Source organism: Tachysurus fulvidraco, chromosome 19 (assembly GCF_022655615.1).
Source record: "Tachysurus fulvidraco isolate hzauxx_2018 chromosome 19, HZAU_PFXX_2.0, whole genome shotgun sequence".
In the NCBI taxonomy this organism is placed as follows: domain Eukaryota; kingdom Metazoa; phylum Chordata; class Actinopteri; order Siluriformes; family Bagridae; genus Tachysurus; species Tachysurus fulvidraco.
The window spans coordinates 8,983,379-9,008,745 of NC_062536.1; the positions used below are offsets into that span (position 1 = coordinate 8,983,379).

General features: G+C 36.3%; 1 protein-coding gene across 1 annotated transcript in view; it reads left to right on the forward strand.

The window, feature by feature from the left end:
• LOC113645880 (copine-8) overlaps window positions 1-25,367 on the forward strand; it is a 103,729-nt gene that overhangs the window by 67,756 nt on the left and 10,606 nt on the right. The window contains exons 10-19 of the mRNA XM_027151820.2: window positions 1,475-1,516; window positions 2,573-2,648; window positions 4,822-4,875; window positions 5,097-5,158; window positions 14,569-14,615; window positions 15,666-15,847; window positions 17,805-17,932; window positions 20,965-21,067; window positions 22,637-22,694; window positions 23,750-23,823. Coding sequence (XP_027007621.1) covers window positions 1,475-1,516; window positions 2,573-2,648; window positions 4,822-4,875; window positions 5,097-5,158; window positions 14,569-14,615; window positions 15,666-15,847; window positions 17,805-17,932; window positions 20,965-21,067; window positions 22,637-22,694; window positions 23,750-23,823 — 826 coding nt within the window. The remainder of the gene's footprint in view (window positions 1-1,474; window positions 1,517-2,572; window positions 2,649-4,821; window positions 4,876-5,096; window positions 5,159-14,568; window positions 14,616-15,665; window positions 15,848-17,804; window positions 17,933-20,964; window positions 21,068-22,636; window positions 22,695-23,749; window positions 23,824-25,367) is intronic.

Sequence of the window (25,367 nt, forward strand, 5' to 3'; positions counted from 1 at the left end):
CATCAGTGTGAATGATTTGAATTTGTTCCACTGAGCAGGATAATAGCGGAGATGTCGTCCTACAGCAACACACACTTTGGTCCTGTTAAAATATACAGTGGTGATTTTTCCTGATTTTTTATTTTTTTTTGCACATTTGTCACATTAATGTTTCAGATCTCCCACGCCCCATGCCCCGCCCTCCAATTTATCAATATAACGTAACACAAATTAATATGACATAATATGCTGTTGCAGACTGTGGAAAAAAAACTAGTTATAGACTATAAAATTTATTTAATTAGGATTTGTTTGTATTTAAATTCTTTTTTTCTGTGCAAGTATTTTAAAAATCTGAATAAAATTCCTCCTGACATCCCTAATGGAAATGTTATAAAGTTTTGTTCATTAATGATATCCTATTAAATGCAAAATGCATTGTTTTATAAGGCATTTTGGATACTGCTAACTTTAAAGTGTCAGCCAAAAGTGCCCCATTGCTCTTCCTCTATAAGACTTAAAGCCCTGGCTGAAGGAGCACTGATTATCGCCTCCTGTTTCTGTTTTATCTGTGATTGAATGTGTTGGAGTTCGGAGGACTGTAGGGGTGTGTTTAGGAAGATAAGACTCTGCAGTACACTCTTGTAGAGAAGTGCTGAGTGTCCTGCTGCTGTGTTAGTTCTGGTGACAGGCTATTGTTAGAATGCAGCCAAACAAAGTGCCTGTGGATTTTGACAAACAGAAATTCATGCCGCGCGCTCATCACTTGTTGTGCAGCTGCTAACAGCGGTAATTCCAAAAGCTGGAAATTATATCTAAGCGAAGGTTTCAAATAAGTTTGCATACTAAGAAATGAGAAACTGAGATCGGTAAATAGAAATTGAGCATCTAAACATTGAAAAATTAGTGCAAAACCATTCTTCTTGTTATAAACTGCTATCTGGCACTGGTTCATGTCTCTGCCAGGTTTATAGAACATTCAGACAAATGACAGTTAAGCCATCCAGAAGAAATCTAACCCTATTTTGTATGCAATCTCTCTCTCTTTAAATGGGTCCGTGAAGCACTTAAAACCTCACAGCTCTCTGTAGGCTCCAAGGAAACCAATTTACTGCTCATGTTGTAATGTAACACTAATGACTAGCTTTTGTAGCATAGCAGTCTATGATTCATACCTTTTTCTCTGTATCTCTGGAACTCTCCCTTAGTTGCTCTGATTGCCCATGCAGTGAATAGTAAAATGTAAAAAAAAAATTGCAGTTAGAGATGCCGGCGTAAGTCGATGGAAAATTGCTTACTGGCTATTGAGAGAATGATACTTCATCTTCAGATACTTCAAATACTGATTGAGGCAAAATTGAACATAAAAAAGGCTGGTGTGAAACGAGATTAGTGTACAGTGGTCAATCTGACATTCTATTTTCTCTCTCTCTCTCTCTCTCTCTCTCTCTCTCTCTCTCTCTCTCTCTCTCTCTCTCTCAATCTCTCAATATAGAACAATCAAGATTGAAGTGTATGACTGGGACAGAGATGGCAGGTAAAGTATTGTAACCTTTCAATAAAACACAAACAAGTACTAAGCAGATTTCTATACTCTTAGAATTGTTCTCTCGATTAGATCCTAGGTTATAGTTATATGCAGCAAATGTATACATCCAACAGACTATATACTAATCGACAATATCGTATCAATATCATTTATAGTACTAATTGTATTTAGTCTGATCTGTTATTTTGTTAGAGTGAGGCTTGAGCAGTAGTCTGGCATATTTTTTGTAAATATGTCTCTTTAAATATTTAAATTATGTCGTCTAGTTGTTTATTAGTCAGTTAGTTATTTCACGGTTTTGATTGCACTTAATTATATAAACACATTATGACCATTTCAACATAAACAGAATGTCAGCAAGGAATTAATTACAAGTATAACTTTTATCTTTTGTGGGCCAAAGCTGTGGATATGAAAAGGAAACACGGAAGCACGGATACTTTAGTAGAGAGTTAAATGAATTGACACAATCTTGGAATTTAATTAATCTGGTGAGGCAAAAAGAAATCAGGCAGCGATATTATACAAAATAAAACAGTATGTCAGCAAACAGCTGGAAGTTATTTTTATTGCAGATTTCAAACCATCATTTAAAGCATATCGTTAATACATTCGCTATCATGACTTCTCAATTTCTCATGCGATGTTAGAAGTACTTTAATTTGATTGATGTCAGCCTTTATACCATGAATGGATCATTTTATTTTGCACAACTAGGCATAAGTCTCTTTATCTAGTGCTTTTATGGTGATAGTCATTTAGCCATGGAGTTTTTTAGGAGTGAAATAGATGATGGTATTTTGCACATTGTGTTTTTACAGCTGCCAAAGTGTTTAAAAAAAAAAACGAGCAACACAACACAAGTGCTAAAAGATGATTTGATCATAAAACCCGTTTCAATGTGAGATACAGAATTAAGAAGTGGTGGAGATTATACAACTGCATATTATGCACTACATCCTATCCTATATTGAAATGAATTTCTCTTTTTTTTTGTGTGTACTCTTTCCACGTGTATGTCTGAACGCATGTGTGCACATACAGCCACGATTTCATTGGCGAGTTTAGCACAAGCTACAGAGAGTTGTCCAGAGGGCAGTCCCAGTTTAATGTATATGAGGTGGGTGACCTGCCAGCTTTCGCAGCTTTCTTTCTTTATGCATATGCCTTTCTCACAACACATGCAACAGCTTATGCTTTTTTTTTTTTTTGAGTAAAATAAGAAACTAAAACTATAAAGCCATGCACATTAATGATAGACACAATCACAGTAAAGTTTTTAGAGAATTCGAGGTGTCTTTATGACATTGATGTATGTGCAAGAATTAAATGAGGGAAGTTGGCAGAATGTTTTAAAGCAGATTTGTCAGCTGACAGAGAATATTAATTGGAACATTTCTGCATTTCTTTCTAAAATCACTATAATTTTTTTTGGTCCAGAATGTTAACCACACAACATATGGTATGTTTTTAAATTGGATAAAGCCAGGAGAATAATTATCTATGTATATCAGTGTAGTAAAATGTTTGCTGTGTAACTTATTAATTTTAGATTCTCTTTTACAAGACTTTAACTTATGTAATTTTCATTCACAATCTTGTCATCTTTGACATATATTTTTATATCGTTTTATATCAGTTGTGAGAGGTGGCATGGATGCAAATTTAACGTGTCTAAGGACGAACGGCTTTTTCGTCAGCTTGCCATCAATGATGCTTTTGTGAGGGTCTTGTGACTGTCTGCATGAACATTTTCTATTTCTAATCTCTCTCTTCCTCTGACTCACACAAACTGTTTATTTGAAGCTAACTACTTCAGAGCAGTTATGGAACAACATCTCATCAAAGGCTAATAGCTTTCACCCTCTTAGCCACTGTACCTCTGAATGGATGTGTGTGTGTGTGTGTGTGTGTGTGTGTGTGTGTGTGTGTGTGTGTGTGTGTGTGTGTGTGTGTGTGTGTGTGTGTGTGTGTGTGTGCACGCTTTCCTACATTTATATCAAATATCTTTTTTTTATACACTTTTTTACACATTTTTTCATACTTCTCTTCCTGTAACTCAAAGACAATTAATTACAGCAACAAATAACATGGATTATGTGACAAAAACAGAACAAAAATAATGTTGAAATTCCAACACAATGTTCATGTGTTGGATCTGGAGTGTCTGAGCAGTTGCCACTGATGAGAACCTTAACATGTTTACCTGAGAAAAGAACGGAAAACTAAAAAAAAAAAACAATAAGACTCTATGGGCATTTTATTAACTAACAATAAACAGTTAAAATAAGTGACTTCATTTATTGGCACATGATCATTGAAAATGATCATTGTTGTACTCCAACAATAAACATTTTAAGACATGGCCTAAATTCCACGTCTTGGTGCAGACACCCATCTTCTTTATGTGTGTTGTACCATTGTATAGTCTCTGTAGGTAAGTTGCTTCCAGTGAGGCCAACCATGCATGGGCCCAACATCCATGTAAGGTGAAGTGAGCTATCCAACCTTCACAATGTACTCTGTATGGGAAGAAGAAGGTGGACACCTGACAAATCATACCCATGAGTGCTTTTGAAATATTGCATTTCATTAGTCCTCTTTTCTGTTAGATATTCCACCTTTTTTTTCCTTGGAGGCTTTCCGCTAAATTTTGGAGCAAGGTTGTGGGAATTGGTCATTATTCAGCCACAAGACCATTACTGTTCAGGCACCGATATTAAGTGAGGAGGTGTGTGTCAGTGTTCCAATTCATCCTCAAATTGATCGGAATCTTATCCACAAAGGGCTGTTGTTGGTGCAGGTTTTTGTACCAATCAAGCAGAAGCCACACCTGATTCCACCTGTTTAATCAGTTGTTCTTGGCTTTTAGTAGACTCTGGTGTGGCTTCTGCTTTGTTGGAATTAAAACCTGCACCATACCGGCCCTTTCTGGATAAGATTGGACACCGCTGCTCTAGACCTTCCGCTGCTCTAGGTTCTTCCACACCAACATTGGAAAAGCATGTATTGGATCTCACTTTGTGCACAAGGGCACTGTCAATCTGGAACAGTTTTCGTCTCTAGGTTCCTGTAATGATTTAGCATACAAAAACATTTGGCAAAACTGTGTTCTTCAATCATCATGGCAACTGATTGGGGGAGGAACATAAATTATATGGGTGTGATGGTCAGGTGTCTACAAACTATGTGTCTGACTGATGATATTTGCTGTTTTTCCGGATCTAGCCATCCTCAATTCTAGCTGGCAAATGATTCTCTGACAAATGTATGTAAAATGTCTGTCCCAACAGGTCATTAATCCAAAGAAAAAAGGCAAGAAGAAAAAATACCTCAATTCAGGAACGGTAGGTAGAATATATGCAGGGCATAGTGCGTTTATAACTACTGTATGTGCAATTACATATGCTATCATTTTAAATTTCTACTGTCACATTAGTGCAGCTCTGATTGGATTTTACAGTAAATGGATGTTAGGAACGGTAAAAATTAATGAGGTGTAATAATTTGCTGGAGGCAGTCAGTATGCTCTGTTAGAACTGTCTTCTTGCTCTCTTTCCATTGTTAGGTAACACTTCTGTCATTCCTAGTGGATACTGAAGTCACCTTCCTAGACTACATTAAGGGCGGGTGAGTGACCATTTCTACGCATCACTTGCAAGCACCAAAATATAGGGCAGATCTAAACAAGTGTTACACATAACTAGCATTTTTTTTTGCTTTCAAAAAACATGACATTCAATGAGGATTTTTTTTTGTGTAACATTGTTAAACACAATGTTGCTGTTCTACAGTGGAGAGCAGCAGGACTTTTGAATGTCACCTGTATCCTGCTGAGAGATTGGAGCCGAATGAATATGTGCAGGCAAAAACTGTGGGTGGATAAGTCCATTGAGAGTGCTGGGGAGAGATTTGGTCAGTGCTAATCCTTGCCCAGGTGTGTGTGATTGTGGGCTAAATGAAAGACATTATGGTTACCTGTCACTCTAAGAAGGGTGAAAAAGGTTTATTCATGTGTACCAGACATCACGCACACGTCAAGCGATGCTCTTTAGGAGGAAGGCCAAATGCTGCTTCTTCTCAGGCATCCATTTTAATGGCTACACTCTCCTTTTATTCACACATGCTACTGCAAAGGTCAATGCACCGTGTCTGGATGCATGTCCTTACAGTATGGTCAATGCATTTTATCTATATCAGTTTTGCTCTCTAATTTTATTGTATAGTCTATCCCCTTTTCTTTTCCCCTTGATTAATTTCAAATACTTTTATAATGGAACAACAGTTTTCAAGCTACCCTGACAAAAACTGGTCCCATTTACCAGTTCCCTCTTTCACACAGTCATTCAGTAGATGCATTATCCTGACCAGGGTCATGGTGTATCCAATGGCTGAAAGATGGGACATCTGTCTATTGCAGGAAGCCATTCTCACAAACACCTCGCAGCAGTTTATCAAATAGAGACCCACATAGAGCACATAGTTGAATAGGACTTAATATGAAAACGAATGGTGGCAGTATTTTAATGTACCTGTCATATGAATCGGGTCGCTTCTGGTAAATCGTGTAAAGCTCACCACCTAAAAGATAAGGAATGTGAGGTTAGTGCAATGCCAGTTAGCTGGCAGACAGATGATGGACAATCTTAGACAGAATAGACCTTTGTATTGGGGTCAGGCTTTGGCAAGTTGAAATGTAGGAAATAGTCTGAGTTTTGTGCGAGATCGAAAACCATTAATTAGATGAGCTCACCTTACATCCACGCAAGGCTAGCTGTGGTACAGAAACTTTCTTGGGCTCTTCTACTTCAGACTTCCCAAAGGAGATAGGTCTCAGGCAGTTGGATACTCACCAGCTTCTTGCAGGTGGAGTTTTTTCTTGTACAAGGTTGTATCTATGAGGTTTTGAGGTTTTCTTTATTTTTATTTTCTTGGCATCTTGCTAAAGGAACAAAAGAAATGCATGTCAGGTGTGTGTGTGTTAGTTGGTTGGATCTCTTTAAAAGTTATAGATGTTCAGAGTCACTGTCATAAACAATGAAGCTCACTTTGCTGTAAAGTGACAAATTACATGACAGAAATCACCAGGTGAGGATTAACATAGCAAGTGCTAATGTATGACGTTATTATCTGTCTCCATAATATACTTGATCAAAATCATATACTTTATGTTTTAAGATTGTTTGTGCCTTGTTCTGCCTTCCTTTTTCTGCCTCATTCCTTTTCATCACTAGGTTGAGTGGAATGATTGGCACTCAGTATGAAGTGCACCTCATTATCCGATAATTATGGGATAAGTGTTACTCAGGCATTTACTAAATAGCGGTGTGTTTGATTTCTTTATATCCAAATAATTGCCATTTCTGCCATTTCTAAACAAAGCAAATCATTGTACTTGTGAGATATATTATTACTATTTAGTCATAGTGTGTTTATAAGTGTCTTACATTTTCAGTCCATTGTGTACATGTTTATTCCCAGGGCTTGTAAAGGTTCAGTCAGTTGATAACTGTTTAGAGTAGGGCATCGTTTGGAATGACTTGGAACTTGAGCTCAAACCTGCTTGTTTTTGAAACCAAGATTTAGCAAATGGTTAGAGAAACAATGTGTGTTGATTTAGACCCCTTTTTCCTACATAAAGCAACAAAAATGTTTTCCTAATATGCTTGGGAAATGTGTGCACTCTTTAAAATGATATAAGGCAAAATAAAATTTCTGAGATGAGATTTAAATATGTTGTCCCTGAATTGCGAATATATAAATACTGTTTTGTTTTGTTTTTTTATGACTGCCTGCTGCTTAGTATTTATGCTATACTCAAACCTGACATACTTTAAATAAACAAGTTCTTTCTTAAATGGAAATAAGATGGATAGGAAATAAAAATGGATCTATATTAAGATCTGCAGATTCCAGATGGTTTTCTGTATATATTTACAAATGCAATATGTTATGTTTATACAGCTATTGTCAGCAATGCAGGGATAAAAACAGACCCAAATGCAGGATAGCGTAAAATAAACTGAATTTATTAACTAAAAACACGAAACAGGGACAAGGATTCGACAAAACATGACATGACCAGACAACATAGGAAGACAAGGATTCTGCACCGCCATAGGCAACGCGGCACGGTTAAATACACAACACAATTAACACATCAGGAACAGGTGTGCAGAGGCAGGGAGGAAGAGATAAGGGCGAGGCAGACATGTGAACACAGAACATAAACAAAAGCACGTGGCCAAAGTCCGGGCAGGATCCTGACAGCTATGGCCCATAATGGAAAGAAGCAGATGGTAGGTTATTATACATCAGTGATGTAGGGAATGTGGCAGGGAAGACATAAAGAGGATGAACAGATGAGTGAAGAATGCAACATGACGCATCCAATCATGTCAGTTTTCAACAGTATAGGAAAGGCAGTAAATCCTGTGTGCATTATGTATGTGTTATGTTGTATGTATTATGTATGAGTACTATAGGTGAGGACCCACAATGTGAAAAACATTTATGAGATACAGCCACATCATGTATCTGAAAAAAGTTGTCAAATATAAGTTTAGAAAATGTGTGTATGTGATTGTATGTGGTCAGTCAGCTTTATGGTCGGATCTTCATCAGCGATCATTTGAAGACTTTGGCAGGGAGAAGTCACTGTTGTGTCTGTGGGGAACACAGTGTTTGCACTGACCCATTAATTCCTCACGAGGGTTCAGATTCACAATTATAAACTGTTGTAAAAATGATATTATTTACATTTACATTATTTACTGTCTGATGTCACCCAAATGAGGATGGGTTCCTTTCTGAGCCTGGTTCCTCTCAAGGTTTCTTCCTCATATCTCAGGGAGTTTTTCCTCGCCACCGTCACCTCCGGCTTGCTCATTAGAGATAAATGTTAGAATATATAGTAGCTTAATTTTTCAAACTTTTATTTTTTTTTATTCTGTTTCTCTACTTCTGTAAAGCTGCTTTGAGACAATGTGAATTGTTAAAAGCTTTATACAAATACATTGAATTGAAATGTGTTAATAATTAATATGATATATACTATTACATTTATTGCTTTGGCGACTCTTGTCCTTTGAATCTTTGAACAAAGATGCTCACACAAAACATCATCTTAACACTGAACACTTAGTACTTGATGACTTTATAGTATACAGTTATAATGATTTATAATCCTTATATCTGGTGTCAACTAGAAGATAAGTATCCTTTGAACATTTCTGCCTAGGTTGTCCTAGGCAGTTTATTCTTGCTACTTTGCTATAGAGAGATCACTTGTCAAACCAATATTGTTTGACAAAGTACAAATAATGTGAATGTCTTAATCGTCCAATTATGTACCTTATATTCACTTCTCTGCATAGTTACATACTGAATAGACACCCCAGTGACAAGTGTTTATGACCTGAGGTTTCATTTAGTACTGAGAGCACCGTGTTGCTGTAAGGAGGCAGAGTTTGGTAATCGACTGATTAAAAAGCAGGGAATTTCTGCCCCTACTCTGTGACAAATCTCCTGCTTCCTGTTCTGTCATCCCCTGTCCTGTCCCACCTCCCCATCCTCCACCTACAACATCTGCTGTCATGAAAAGAATGTCACGAGGCATTTCCCAAGCATCCCAGTCATGCATAAAAATCCCTCCTGCACGCTTCTCCAGCAGAAGACGCATATATTCTTATTGTCATTGTTTCATCTCCGAAAGGAAGAATCAAAGCGACAGCTTGCAGGGACTTCCACTTGGTTTCAGGACATCACTGTGACTAGAGATTTCGTTATCTGGTGCAGTCATTTTTTTCCTCACTATGTAACATATCCAGCATGAGAGGATTACTCTGTCTCTCAGAGTATTGGTCAGATCCAGTGGTGTTTGGATGAATATTCCATGTGTCATAAAACTATTCCAGATCAGAAGTCTTTCAGGTTTTACATGCTGATACAGCAACTATAATTCCTCTGTTTATTTTGACATTTTATGCAATTACCATTTAAAAGGTCAGCTGCATAAACAGCCCAGTTCTGCAAGACCTCACACTTAGCTTCACTCGTAATAAAAATGAGTAAGATGGAAGTCGACGCAATGTGTTGCAATGTCACCCCATCTTTAGCAGCTTTTTGCACCAGGATTAGTCTTGTTCATGCTAATGTTGGTTGGTTGGCAGTGTAAATCTTCACACAGATGAAACCTGTCAAAATAGCTCGCCATCCATTATCCTCTCCTTCACAGAAGTCTTAAAGTTGTCATTTTCTACTCCACTAGCCATCTGCAGCTTTAGAAACCCATGCAAGATATAAAACTTTTATCTCAGATTGAGGTGTCAGCCAGGGTTTCAGATGAGTCGTAGATCTGCAATATGTGGCTCTATCTTTCAATCTTATTACCTGGATTCACGTTCACATATAACAGGCTCTATTATGCACACTTGAATTGCATAGAGCTCCAGCAAGCAGCTGCTGCTGTTAAGTCTCTGTTTATTGAACTGTCATCTTCTATTGGAAGGATCTGATGTGCCATTAAAGGGGGCAAAGGAAATCTTTCTTTCTTTCTTTCTTTCTTTCTTTCTTTCTTTCTTTCTTTCTTTCTTTCTTTCTTTCTTTCTTTCTTTCTTTCTGCCCTCGTGGATAGAGGTGCTTCCCTGTGGAGTCTCTGTTCAGCTTTTATTTGACATATGCATTTTTTTTGTTTGGGCACTAGAGGCAAAAGGATTCAATCTCATTTAGGAGTCGAGAAACTAGATTGCAGAGAGAGACTGCTTTTGTTTGTTTTTATTTTTTGAATGCATCATTGCTTGCTTGAATATCCCTTCCTAATCTGTGTGTAAATACTATTTAGAAACCGTTTGCCTTAATTAACAACTCATGGTGTTTGGTCAGGCTAACTAATTAAGCATGCCTGAGTTTATTTGATTCTAGAGTGCTCTAACTTTGTCAGAGTCATTAGTAGCATGTCGGTTGAGTGAGGACTCCCAAGTGAATGTTATCCACCAGCACAGCATGCGCATCCTGCCTTCATTCTCTTTATTCGCTCTCTACCTCTCTGTATCTTTCTGTCTTTCTCACTGCTAGCTGATGATGACTCCCATCCGATGTCGGGGACAAGACAGAGGTGTTTACACATAAATTTTACCACTAAGATTTCTGGAGATGTCAACACCCTTTTTTTTTTTTAACAGTTGTTACTGCAGTTTGAACTTTTTTATGCATAGGTAGTCTGTTGCAGAGAAAGAGTATATATGAAGAGTGTATATATATATATAGTATATATATAATATATAAATATATATAAAATTTTACTTTAAATACACAGGATCAAACATGCAATTCCTAAGACACATCTGTATTCTTCCTGTCACCATGGCTACAGTTTTACCTGAATGTCATTGTCCTTAATTGCCCACTACATCCTTATTGATTTTTAAAATGAAGCATTCGATAAAATATCCATGTTTTGGCAAATATCCATGTTTTGGCAAATATCCAAATTGTTTTGTCGATGTAGTCAGTATACAGAGAACTCCAGTATTATTCACAGTTGTTTTTTTGCTTTTTTTGTGAAAACGAACAGGATATTAATATACAACAGAAATAATTAATATACACATGCAGTAAGTTATGCTTTGAGCTTTACCATACTACATGAACTTTGGAAAGCTGTACAGAAAATGAAATCATTTTACAGTCTAAAGCGTCTAAATGCACAATGCTGGTTTAAAAATTTTTACCAGCTGTAGACAAAAGACAAGAACCACTAAGTTTCTTCCTGTATAGTCTTACATGGTTAAAGACACATATAGAATGATCTTGGTCTTCTTCTCCATGTACTGTAGAACATTGTAGATCCTTTATATTCTTAGGTTTGTGCTTAGTTTTTAGACCATGGGTTTTAAGTAGTGCTCAGTTCGGAGACTGAGAAAGAAATATTTATATATAATAAGTATATATTTAAAAGATATATATATACATACATATATATATATATATATATATATATATATATATATATATATATATATATATATATATATATATATATATATATATCTTCTTCTTTAACAATTTTCATGTTAGGTTGGAATTGTGTTTTTTTCTTCTCATAATTAAAACCTATATTTAGTTTAAGCTGTAACTGACAAAACAGCTTTTAGCTGTTTTTTTGTTTGTTTGTTTCTCTTTGTTTTTTTTACAGGATTTCTTTTTTTATATATAACAGTAGTATCAAGCGCTTCCCTTTTTATGCATTTCCCCAAACGGGCTGTTAATATGCATGACCAAAAAGTATGATGACACTTCTCTGACCAGAACACAATGGCAATTTTTTATACCTGAAATAAAAATAGACAGCACTTTCAGCAGAGCCACAATTTCAGCTGTTCAGTCTTTCAGGAAGGCTGTGGAAGTGTTAGACATTGTGTCTCAGATGTGCAGTGAGGTGAATCACCTAGCTGAAGGTGATTTTGGTCTGTGTAATGGAGGAAGAGCAGGGAGGGGAACAGGGAGGAGGCTGAACACTGCTGTTTGCTCCTTCAGCTGGAGGCTGCACTCAGAGCAGATGGCCAGGGGGATGACCTGGGCAACATCTACATATCAGGGCATGTTCACTCAGACCTGCCTTGCTCTCTTCTTTTTTCGATTACCAAGCATCTGTTAATAGAGCATGGCCAGCAGCGGGGTATCCCTCTAGACTACTGCTCAGTAAACACAGGAGTTGATGTACACAATACGTGAAAATGTAATTATTAAATGTTCTTTTAATTTTGGAGTGCTAGCTCTAATGATATAGATGTACAGTTTTAGAAGACTCCTTAATTTCAAGTTTAGGGAAAAAAGATATGTGTTAAGTTATTTATGCAGTCAATTTCAGTTCTAAGAATATCATCTAAGAATACCATAAGTAAAGGTGTGAAACATGACTGGGTGTGAGATCGAAAGCAAAACTAGAACACTTATAAAAGCATACCATAAAATGTTTTATTCCTCTTATGTCGCAGCAATTTTCCAGCAGTGTTTTATATATTAAAGAACGAAAGAATGTTATATTTACGTAATTTAATTTGTTAACAAATTAGAAACCATAAGCCCTCTGTATAAAAATAAATAAATAAATAAATAAATAAATAAATAAATAAATAAATAAATAAATAAATAAATAAATAAATAGCAAGAAACTTAAAGGACTGTTGGAAAGCACTGACAATAAAGACTCTTTACAAAAAATAAAGGGCTGGGCATTTTGCTTTCCTTCCTCGAGGCTCCTTGCTCAATGCAATTCTCTCTCCCGCTGTAGACATTTCCATTGCTTTTTAGACTGCTTTTTTTTTTTTGCTCCCTTCATTTTGTAGCTACTGCATTTCATCAACGCAGCTGCTAACTGCAAATGTCTCTCATAATGAGCTTGCCATCTTGGGTATATATATCATGCTAATAAGTTCAAGCAATAAGACTTGAGTTTGTGAGGAATGTCTGTTTGTTGTCACTTTAATTTTGATTCCGTGGCACCAAATTAATATATTCCCAAAGACTTGTACACAGCTGGCAGCCAGAAGAATAATTAAACTGATGTTTTAATAGCAAACTGTGTTGTTTGTTTTCCAGTGTTTATAATTTATTGAGGGATTACTACTGTGCTAGAGAGTGTGGGAATACATGTGTATGTGTGTAAGTGCAGTTGTAACTTTGGTAATGAGGATGGTATAACAAGAGAAGACAGACCCATACTTAAGATCTCAGTCTGGCATGCAATTCACACACACACACACACACACACACACACACACACACACACACACACACACACACACACACACACACACACACACACACACACACACACACACATACACACACATACACACACACATACCCATCCACTTCAAGTTCTCCTTCCAGCTTTGCTCATATCTAAGCTTTACAGCATACATGTACACTGACATAACATTTTTAAATGTACAATCTGGCTTTTGTCCAGTCTTTGTCAGGGCCTTGCTGATATTTGGGATGTTTAATAAATGAGTTTATGTAACTCATATAATGTCTAGAATGTTGTTTGCATAGATGAAAATCATAGCAGTCAAAGACTAATGTCATTTTAAAAGCTATAAAGTATAACAAAACCGCTGTCAGGAACAGTGCACTGTTTATGATGTACAATCATTACATACAGATCCTGCTACAATGTCAATGACATTTCAGGAACATGTTTGTTTCATAACCGTAAACAGATAAATAAAACCTCATTAGTGTTAGCAAGAGTTGAGTGTGGAATAAGAGGAATAAAATACTTCATAGTCTGCTGTTAATTTGTTACTCTGTTCATTTGTTTTAATGTATAGCCACAACATCGCAACATAGCAATTGATTTAATACAGACTTATTATGGACACTTTAGCTCCTTGTTTATGGAGAATTTATGGATTTACACTTGTGGGCTCTTGATAAGACAAGACGCACTCAAAAGCCTTAGACAGCATATATTTTTTCAGCATTATATTCGCTTATTTGATGCTTTTATGTTGTGAGAGGTCACAGTGTTCATTTGTGGAATTAAAATTTTATTCAATTCAATTATATTATACTATATTGTATATAGGTCTGTAATATTATTGGTCAATTAAAATATTAAATACTCATATTAAAGGTCCTTAAAATGATTACTTTACATAATGGTCTTACTAAGCATAATGGCTCAACCAAGGATTTGAACTTAACTCCTTATCTGCCATTGGGCATTACTGATATAAATGTAATTCTGTACTGTATTATGCCTATACTTTTCCAAGCCATATTGTTTTTATTCCCATCACAATATGGTAAGTTCTCTATCTCCTTTGTATTTAACTTGCTTTTTTCTAGTATATGATAGATTTGTTCTCCCACAGAAATACATGTAGCGTAAATATCTCTTAAGGTGACAGCTTTATAAAATCCTGATTTTAATTTAATTGAGCCCACTGGCTCTTGCTAGACATTATTACAAGTGGAAGCCTGACAAATAAATGTTCCCTTTTCTCTTTTTTTTTTTTTTTGTTCTGCAGGACTCAGATTAATTTCACCGTGGCAATTGATTTCACCGCCTCAAACGGTAAGTGCAACGGTCACCAGTGGGCTGTTGGGAATTACTGAAATGCCTGCAATTCAAGCCAAAATAGCTGCTGTAGATAGCCCTCCTCCAGTATAATGAGCAAGGTGTAATGTATTAAAGAGCCATGATCAGCGTGATGAGGATGATCGCTTTTAGATCCATTCACAGATTCACAGCATGTGAATGAGAGGTCAAAGCCTCACCAAATTAAAGGGCCATTTCCATTATGTCTAGTTCAGAGAAATGATCAAGTAGCTTTTAGCGAGCAATGACCTCTGAATTCAAATGCTTAGTCGTCGAGTGAGAACAGAGGGCTCTAAAGCATGCCTAAAATTTCAGAGCTTTAACATGAAAGAGATTTGACTAAACATATAGGAGATCAGACTATGAAATCTACAGAAGAACAAAAAGTGTATGCTATGCGCCCATGGGGTATGATAAACTTTAGAATTTAGGTATGACATGCACCTGCTGCTGGCAAGAAGCTCAGTCTAGATTGTTATTATTTCCTTTCTAAGAAGCTTCCATTCAAATGGAATCCTAATTTTTCTATGTTTTCCAAATCTTCCTCCATCTGAATGGGCCGCCACTCTGCTAATGACTACTTCAGAATTGTTTTGTTAATTGTTCATGGCAGAACCCATGAAAGTTCAGTGTGTCAGTAATACAAAAGTTTAATTACAGTGCAATTTAGATTTTTTTTTAAAGATTTAAGCAATACTTGGAGGAAATATTAGTTTTCCAGACAGTGTTTGTTTTGTTTCCACTCTCTCAATGCTCTTATTTATATGTATAGCCTGCTAGCTAGGTAAATAATTTGCTTCAATCATTAGCTACCTGCTATACTCATCTGGATATTTTCCAGTTGCCTAGCAACAAAGTTCTCATGATCTAAACTTGAAAATTATGCATACTGCATATGTGAGAACCTTTAATTGGTATGACATATACAGTGTATCATATTATCTCTTCTCTTTCCTTCAAGTCTGTACTTTACTTAAAAAGATAAAGAGTGATATTTACCTATGATTTTTTTTTCCTGGTTACTAGGCAACCCTGCCCAACCAACTTCCCTGCACTACATGAGTCCATACCAGCTGAATGCTTACGGCATGGCTCTCAAAGCTGTGGGAGAGATCATTCAGGACTATGACAGTGATAAGATGTTCCCAGCACTGGGCTTCGGTGCCAAGCTGCCCCCTGACGGGCGTGTATCCCACGAATTCGCACTAGTGAGTGACCTCCTTGTAACATTAGAAACATTCGAGAACTCACAAATCTGTTGTTTCCAGCTGGTGGGAATTGCTCTTTTTCCCAGCTATTTTTTACAGTCTGTATTTTATTCTCTAGTCAGCACCTGTAGATGCATTACAACCTTATTTTTAAACATACACCCGCTTACAGCTCCTCCCTGCACATACAGCTTCTCCAATAATGTTGTTTCTTATTAACTGACATTTAATGAATGTTCAGCATACTGCCTACAAAATGACACAATAAGTGATGAATGACATGATGATTTTTTTTTTTTTACTATCATATAACACAACATATCACATAATGCTTAGCTCTAATGGGTTAGTTTTAAAATAAAACTGTTGAATTATACAGATAAATATCTTAAATAAATTTTAGGTGATATAAAGCAGGCCTTCCATTTATTTTAGCTACTTTTGGAACATCTTATTTGGATTTTATCACATGGTAAATCCTTAGATTTAATGACAGTGTAATCACAGAAAGAGAATGTCAGAATTGTGGGTGGAATTATGTTGTTTGACAGTCAGGGTATTGATCCACTGTTGTTTCCCTTTTTACAATTTCACTTCCAATAGCTACAATTTCATCAATTGGTGTAACAGCACCTCACATCATCTTGTTTGGGACAAATCAACATCTAGGATTAAATTTTCTAGTATGACAAAGTCCTTTTGTCTCACTTGAAAATAATGCCATTCACCAATAGTACAGCACATATACATTTATGCTAGAAACAGCGTAGGAGTGTTAATGCTTCCATTTATTGGCCTTATTATTAAATCTTCGAATTAACTATATCTTCTTAAATAAAAATTCTGCAAAGGTAATGTCCGGCACAATATTATTAGGGTGTTCCAGCCTTCCTTTTAGGCTTGTGAAGAGGTTTCTTTATTAAGAATGGATGAGCCGTTTTTTCTTTTAGAAAAAGTCTTTTTTCTCTGCTTCTGGTCATCTTTCTATGAGTTATAATTAACCACTTCTCCAGATTGTAATGTAACATGTCTTCTTTGAAGCATTAAAACTTCATTTTCATTTGAGCACTACGATTGCATTGATGCAGCTCAAAGATTTTAAGGCAAATCTCAATTTTTTAGCAAATCCTCAGGACAGCTTAAATTGCCTGTTTAGCTAGGGGATACAGAACATAACATTACGGAGTTTATATGCAATAAACTGGTCTTTATTCCATTTTTATGAAACCTATATATCGCAATACTCCACATTACATGAAAACCTTTTGTTTTGCCTTGAACCCATGTAGAGCTTTAGTTCATACCTGCCATGTGCTTACATGATTGTTGAACAGGCTACAGAAACCGCAATATGGCCAGTGACGAGCGTGCTTTATCCATAATGACAGACAGATGCTGCACCATCTGGGATACAGACCTTCTACATGTATTGCATATAGAATGAATGAATGAGGAGAATGTTTCAGACACCTGAGCACTCCTGGGCATCCTGCATGTAAAATTTTCATTTCTTGTAACAATATCCAAAGGTTAAGATGATGAAAAATAAGAAGACAATGTTAATGCTATAGTTATTGTTTCTTTACTGTGATATAATTCACTGTCAGAAAGGTTAAGATTGGCTTTGCCATGCATGGTTTTATTTGTATGAAATGACAAATTTTTACCTGACTGCCCATGTTTACGATAATGTTCCTAAGCTTCTAAGAGATACAGTAGTGCTGCAGATATATATATATGTATTTTGGGCATTTAAGTATATGAAGATGACATTTGTATTGAATGTGTGGGCTGGACTGATGCTAGGCTATCATGCTGTCTTTACAGCTTCAGCAGCTCAATTTCACTGATGCTATTCAGAATTCTACCAATGGATTAACTTATTGATCCACGTTGATCCAATCCATTGATCCCTGGATTAGTGTCTTAGTGGCATTTTTGTTTGTTTACTCTGCAGAATGGAAACCCACAGAACCCATACTGTAATGGAATAGATGGTGTAATGGAGGCGTACTACCAAAGCCTGAAGTCTGTGCAGCTTTACGGCCCCACCAACTTCTCCCCCGTCATCAACCACGTAGCAAGGTATGTATGCATTCACACCTACATACAGTATACTTAAGTCTGAATCCTCACCCATGACCTGCTTACTCAGGGCTTAAATTTGTAATTACAGTCAGCTTGCAGAGTTATTCAGGGAAAAAATGTATAATGTTATAATAAATGTTTTCTAATAATAAAATAATCTGATAATCTTAATCGCACCACTGAATATTTAAATTAAATATTAAATATTGAATTTTATTAGTAAATTTGACTATTACATTTACCAACTTCAGAAAAAGTATATATATATCCTTTTCTAAAAATGTTTTGTTTTTTTACATATATAAATGAAAAATATATATATTTTTTCCTGAGAGTTTTGGCCTCGCTGTAGGAAAGGGTTTGTAAGGTTTGCACTTTAATATCATAAGGCCATGACAGGTGGAAAACTGGCAAAAGCGTCATTCTGCTGTGTGTGTAGTGTGTGTGTTTGTATTAATATCAAATCATCTCTAGAAAAATCAATAGGACCCAGGAGCTGTGTGTTTTGCTTGTTCGTTTGTGTGTGTCATAATTAGTTTACACTGTGATCGATATGTCCCCCTTGACTCCAGGGCTGGCTGATGGTGCATTGTGTGAGTTAATAAGGTGTCTGTGAAAAGGTGGAAGTTCACGTGATTTATAGAGTAAACACTGCACTGCAATGTTTCCTGCACTGCAGAGTAGGAAGAATCAAATCAGTAGTTCATGCAATGCCACTGTCATGTCAGTATATGCTTTATTTAATATATGAATCATTGTGTACAACATTTGTTCATTTATGGTCTATAAATCAGTATTTTTTGTGTAACAGCATGGCTCTGTCATTATTGCAAGCTATAATTCAATGACAGGTTTATATAAATGTGCTTGTTTTAATACAGTGTTATTTATATAAAACAGTATTCACAGTAGTATATAGTATTTATAGACCTCAGTATAATGAAGACGTGGTATGTTAGATTAGGATAAGGTGATCTGGAGTCCAGTGCTTGTTCATATGTCTGAGCTTGGAGTGTGTCAGCTGACTGGGACTGTGGAAAAAACTCGGTCAAGCATTTTCATGGACGCAGGCAATGAAACTGACAAGACAAATACACACATACACACACTGCAGACTGAGCAAATGCAGAAAATGCTGCATTTGCTCAGTCTGCAGTGTGTGTATGTGTGTATGTGTAAAATCTTTGTTATGGAAATTATACACAATGTATTAGAATCAAAACTGTTGTGTATAATTTCCATAACAAAGATTTTAAAACGCGAAGTTCAAGTAGGCATAATAAAGAGAACTCTCTTACTAGTGATATAATAGCAGATGTGTTATTAGTAAATGTATAAAGTGTACCAACTTACTGGATTTTGTTTACTGGGATTGTTTAGTAAATGCTATGTAACCTACATTAATAAACATCTTATTATCTTTATACGATGCGTAATAGGTCTTAGTGTTTACAAACTACATGCTACCATGTACAGTTTACAAATAATTTATTACAAAAGTTATGTATTTACTGATGTAAACATTATTTTATAGAAACCGTTATTAGAATCAGTCATTACATAACAGTGTACTGCTTCTCTATACTGAACTTTAATGCAAGAGAACCCAGTACTTCCTTTCCCTAGCCACCCAGGCTAGCTGGGAGATATAATCTACTCCTCGGTCTGCCCAAGGGTCTTCTCCATGTTGTATATTGTATGCCACTTGGAGGCATCCAGAAGGCATCCTAGATGCTGGACCCACATAAACTGTGAGCTCCGTAACCTTTCTCTAAGGCTGATCTCAGACACCCTATGAAGAAGGCTTATTTCCACTGATTGAATCCGTGTCCCCATTTTTTTTAAAACTGCTCAGAGCTTATGGCCATAGATTGACCAGTACATTGACAGATTTGTCTTCCGGCTCAACTCTCTCTCTTCACCACGACCAGTCCACTGCCCCATAAATGATGATGCTGCACCAATCAGTCTGTCCATACCTCGCTTCATTCTAGCCTCACTGATGAAAAAGTTCTTGAGATACTTAAACTCTTCTACTTGAGGCAGTATCTCATTCCTGACATGAAAGCGAGCAAAATTAAACAAAAATCAAACAAGACACACTCTTGCAACAAACTGTAATAAGTACTTTGAATTGTAAAAGTTTTATTTTAATATTTGCTTTGTAAAAAAATCTTTGAAAGATTTGTAATATTTTTAACATACACAGCTGCCACCCTGATTGTGTGCTAATCAGCTTGACATGTAGAAATTAAACTAGCTGTTCATAATAAAAGACTTGCTAATATTTGGTGTCCATCTTGCCAAGCAGGAAATGACAACATGACAGAGGGGTGACATGTAGAGCTGCCCATCTTAACAGACCCGTTGCCACTGATTCTCTCTCTCTCTCCCTCTCTCTCTCTCACTCACTCACACACACACACACACACACACACACACACACACACACACACACACACACACACACACACACACACACACACACACACAGACACACACACACACACACACACACACACATTGACATCAGTGCTGAAGGCTGAGCTGTCAGTGCACACTCCTGTCATCTCTCTCTGTGTGTTTTATCTTGACGTTTGAGGCACAGCTCACACCCACACGTTTTAATGATATACAACTAAGCTGTTACAATAACGCTCAGAAATCTGCTCTCTGTGTATAGTTCAGAGGCTCACTATCTATAAAAGAGCATGGAGAGAGACTGGAAGATACAAAACAGTCTTTAAACTTTAAGGTAAATAGAAGTTGTCTTAAACATCACTATGACATTCAGGCCAGAATGCAAAATTTACACAGAAAAATAAAAAAACAAATTAATTGCACTGTTTAGCCTTACATTACACTTTTAACAGTCTTAACAGTGAGAATCCTTGAAGACAAATGTGGCACAGACAGGAAAAAATGCATTGAGATTGCACAAGCACAGGTGAGCATTGTTAGAGGTCAGTTAGAAAACCATCTTAATGCACTTGATGTCAACTTAGTGTCATGTATGTGTTGTCCTGCAGGTACGCTGCATCTGTGAAAGACGGTTCTCAGTATTTTGTCCTCCTCATCATCACAGACGGAGTCATCTCTGACATGGCCCAGACCAAAGAGTCCATTGTTAACGTGAGCATCCTTTCTCTCGCACTTACAGGAGCGAACCAGCTTCTGTTTATTTTATTCAACAAAATAAAATAATGTTGTGATACGTTATTCAGTAAAATGATGACAGCATTAATTAAAATCTTATTATAATATTGTTATATGGGAAATTGAAGATACCTTGTTTCACAGATGCTTGATATGATTTCTTAAAACTGCATATAGAAATAAGTTAGTAAACTTTAATCTGTCATGATTTAATTATAGTTTGTTGTTAATGTGAGCATCATTCTGCTCAGATCGCAAAACCTGATGTATATATAACTGTATAAAAACTTTAGAATGTGTACATTACACTCTTTAAACGTTATTTTAATTTTAAATGTCTAGTGTCCCTAGTATTTTTTATTTTTACATTATTATTATTATTATTATTATTATTATTATTATTATTATTATTATCATTATTATTATTGTTGTTGTTGTTGTTGTTATTATTTTAGAATTGAAATTCAAGAAAGCAAAATTCTTGTGCTTGAAATTAATATGATCATGATTTGCTTTGGTTTGATACTTTAAGTAAGAAAAAAAATGCTAGAGAAATGGTAGCTATTGTGAAAGCTCTTAACGTTTCGTTTAGGTAAAGATCTTGTCTGTTTTTCTTGGATCTGTCTCAAATATTTTTGTCTTTCAAAATCCATATAGAGAGAAATGAGCAGTGTGTGATTTATGAGGCATATGTTATCCTCAAAGTTTAGTAATCATTTGGAAATCCAGTCATGTTAACTCATATAAGTAGCACAATCTTACATATATGAAAAAAAAATCCTTGGGCTTGATTGCTGTGCTAATGCCTTTCAGTTTTCAATAGTAATAGTATACACTGCGGTATAAGAGGCATGAAATATGCACATTTTTAGGGATTTTAAGGAAGTAAATTTGTATCCACCATTCAGAAAATGCACCAGAGCCTCAGAATGAAAAAAAAAAAGTTTTTGTCATTTTTGTCAAACTTCTTTCTATCTATTTTTTTCTTCAAGGGCAGGGTCTGCTTAAATCCTCTCTCCTATATAAACTCAATGAAATTCCATTTGCAGTCTGAGATTTTCAGTCAAACCTTATTTGCATGAAAGGAATAGAAGATGCTGGGAATGATGAAAGAAGACATTTCCTGTATGAAAGACAATAAATGTAACTGATGGAGCCTGTGAATATCCAGACTTCCCTCAGATTAGTCATGAATAATCACACACACTCACACACACAGTCTCTTTCTCTTTCTGTCATTTCGATAGCGCTAAACCACTCTCCCCTACCTCATAGCTACTGACACCTGTCGTATATGACGTGTCAATGAAAGTCCTCTTTGAGGGCTCTATTACTTTTTCAGGGCAGATCCATGGAGGTCTGCAGACAGTGTTCACTGCCAGCTCTCATCCATATGGATGACCTGTCACAGTAAAGCCAGCTCAATACTTTACTCCACTAGCCACCAGCACACTGTATAGAGCTACCAATTCTCTATAGGATTTGTTACCAAACCTTTTACTCATAAGCTGCATAATTAAGATTTCTCCTTTGTTTCCACTTAAGGCTTCATGTCTTCCCATGTCCATTATCATCGTTGGGGTTGGACCAGCAGAGTTTGATGGTAGGAACCTATTACTATTATTTCTAATACTTCATCTGCATTTTAAAAGGTATACAGTACACGTATACAGTGACTGGCATGATGATAACATTTCAAACCAAATAATATTGCACCCTACATTGGTGCACCATACATAGCTGACCTGCAGCTTCTACTGCAGGGGTATTTATTTAAATGTCCTCTGAAATAATCAATGCCATCATCAGGTGATAATCCCTGCTCTATAGGCATAACTTTCAAGTTTCTGACTTTTTCCATTGTTAACATACAATGTGCACTAAAAATACACAAATATCTGATTTTAAGTGTCGCTCTCTTCTTCTAAATGTTTCTTCTAACTTTCTTTCAGTCACTGTATTGTATTGACTTGTATATCTACTTAATTTTCCACCTCAGCCATGTCGAGCCTTTCCTGTTTCATTTCATCATGTTTGCTTTGGAGCTTTACGCTGCACCTCCATCCTTCTTCTTCTCTCTCTCTCTCTCTTACTCTCTCTCTCTCTCTTTCTCTCTCTCCTGCTGACTCTCACCGAGGCGTCTCAGTGCGTGACTAAATGTAATTTGCCGGCTGCCTCCTGCTTTATTGTGGAGCGCAATGTGGAGTCGCTGTACGAGCTCCATGTGAGAGCTGGCTGTGAGAAAGGAAGGTCCATTTAATATGACAGTGGTATCTCTCTCCAACTCAAATTTAAACATATATACACACACACACACACACACACACACACACACACACACACACACACACACAGAGCTTGGCACTGTACTGCAGCTTTCACATACTAACAGTAATGAAGATGTTAAAAATAAAGAGTCAGTAAGAACTAACACACACTCACACACTCTGCTAGCTTCTCTTTTTCTCCAGTATTTAAAGTTTTTTCTATATTTCTACATCCTTTGTCTGTATGTCATTCTTATTCAATTCTCCCTCACCCCTCTCTCTCTCACACAAACACAAACAAACACACAACACAGTTTCCATGCCACTGGTCAAGCGTGTTAGTGAGCTGATTATTTTTGTTTGTTTGTTTGTTTGTTTTTTTTGTCTGCAGCGATGATTGAGTTGGATGGGGATGAAGTCAGGATCTCATCCAGAGGCAGATATGCAGAAAGGGACATTGTGCAGGTATAATATCTCTCTCCTGCTCTCTCTCTCTCTCTCTCTCTCTCTCTCTCTCTCTCTCTCTCTCTCTCTCTCTCTCTCTCTCTCTCTCTCTCTCTCTCTGTCTGTCTGTAGCCTGCAGTGCATTAACACACACATAAAATGACACTTAAACTTAAACACAGTCTGATCCTTAGAAGTCTTTGCTGTATACTTCAGTCTTCATGTACAGTACCTGTTCAAATTTTTGATGAACGTATTAAGTGTATCTTTTACAGCTTTAAAAATATATAACTAAACAACATTATATATAAATAAACATTGTTCTGCTTCGTGATTGGCCCAGTAGCTTCTTATCAGGATCTGATGGTTTTAATGGTTTCCAGAAATCTGCTTGTTCTTCATCTAATTACAGAAAGATATTTCGAAATTCCTTTCTACGTATACACAAAGACTAGATATCAGCACTTTCTCGCTTCATTTCACACAGCAGCACAATCAGATACCTTCAAATTTCTCACAAGCAGGGATTACTTTCAATTAAAACAACCCACGTGGCACAATATCGTCTAAGAGATTTTAGTGGAAATCCATTAGGGACACCTGTAACTAAAAGATGATTCTTTAGAACATTTGAGAGATAACAGGGACATTAACAAACAGCGTTTGTGTTTTTAATGGTTCCCAGTGTTCACATGAGTATTGTTGTATATTTGTGGTAGATCAGGATTTTAAATATAGTTCACATATCACATATACTGTAGAGGGATGTAGGAGTGTGTGATTTGAAAGTATCTCTGTGGAATTTACACTTAATTCACACACACAAATAAAAAAAACACACCAACACCCGCGATGCCCTGAGCATATGATGATGTGTTTTGAAGGGCATAAGCATTACAGTAAATACTTACTGTCTGCTTATAACATGTGTATATTGTTATTCTATTTCTTGTGTTGGATTATTTTCATTACATTTCCTGTTAAGGTTTATGGTAAATGATTTGTCCGTGGAATCGGTGAAATACCTCAAAAAATTGACAATTAGAGAACAATCCAAGCAAGTGTCTTTAGGTTTTTGGATCAAAATGTGTTGACAAAGCAGTTTTATCATCAGTGTCAGCTTTTAAAGCCTTGGTAGTGTTTATTTCTGTACAAGCAGAGCACAAGGTCTTCAATTTATTAAAAGAAATAAAGCATTTATTATATGTAAAGCATTGTTTATGTATTTTGACCTCATATTTTGATTTCACTGTTAGTCACCTGACTGCCATATTATTGGATTGTCCACTGGGTAAGAAAAAACGTTTTCATCTCACAAGAACCTCTGATTGTTGTTATCATATAATCTTCTTGTCTACTAGTTTTTTATATTCCCATATTTTATGAGATTGTACCAGAGGCTACCATTATTGCACCTTTAAGAATGTGTGCATTAGCGTGTTAGAAGACATTAGAAGAGATTCAAGGTTTCAAATTTAGTGTCTGTGTTTCACTTCAGCCCCCTCAACCTCATTAGAGCAGATGGAGGGAGACTCCTACAGCCGTCTGTCTCTCCCTTTTCCTAT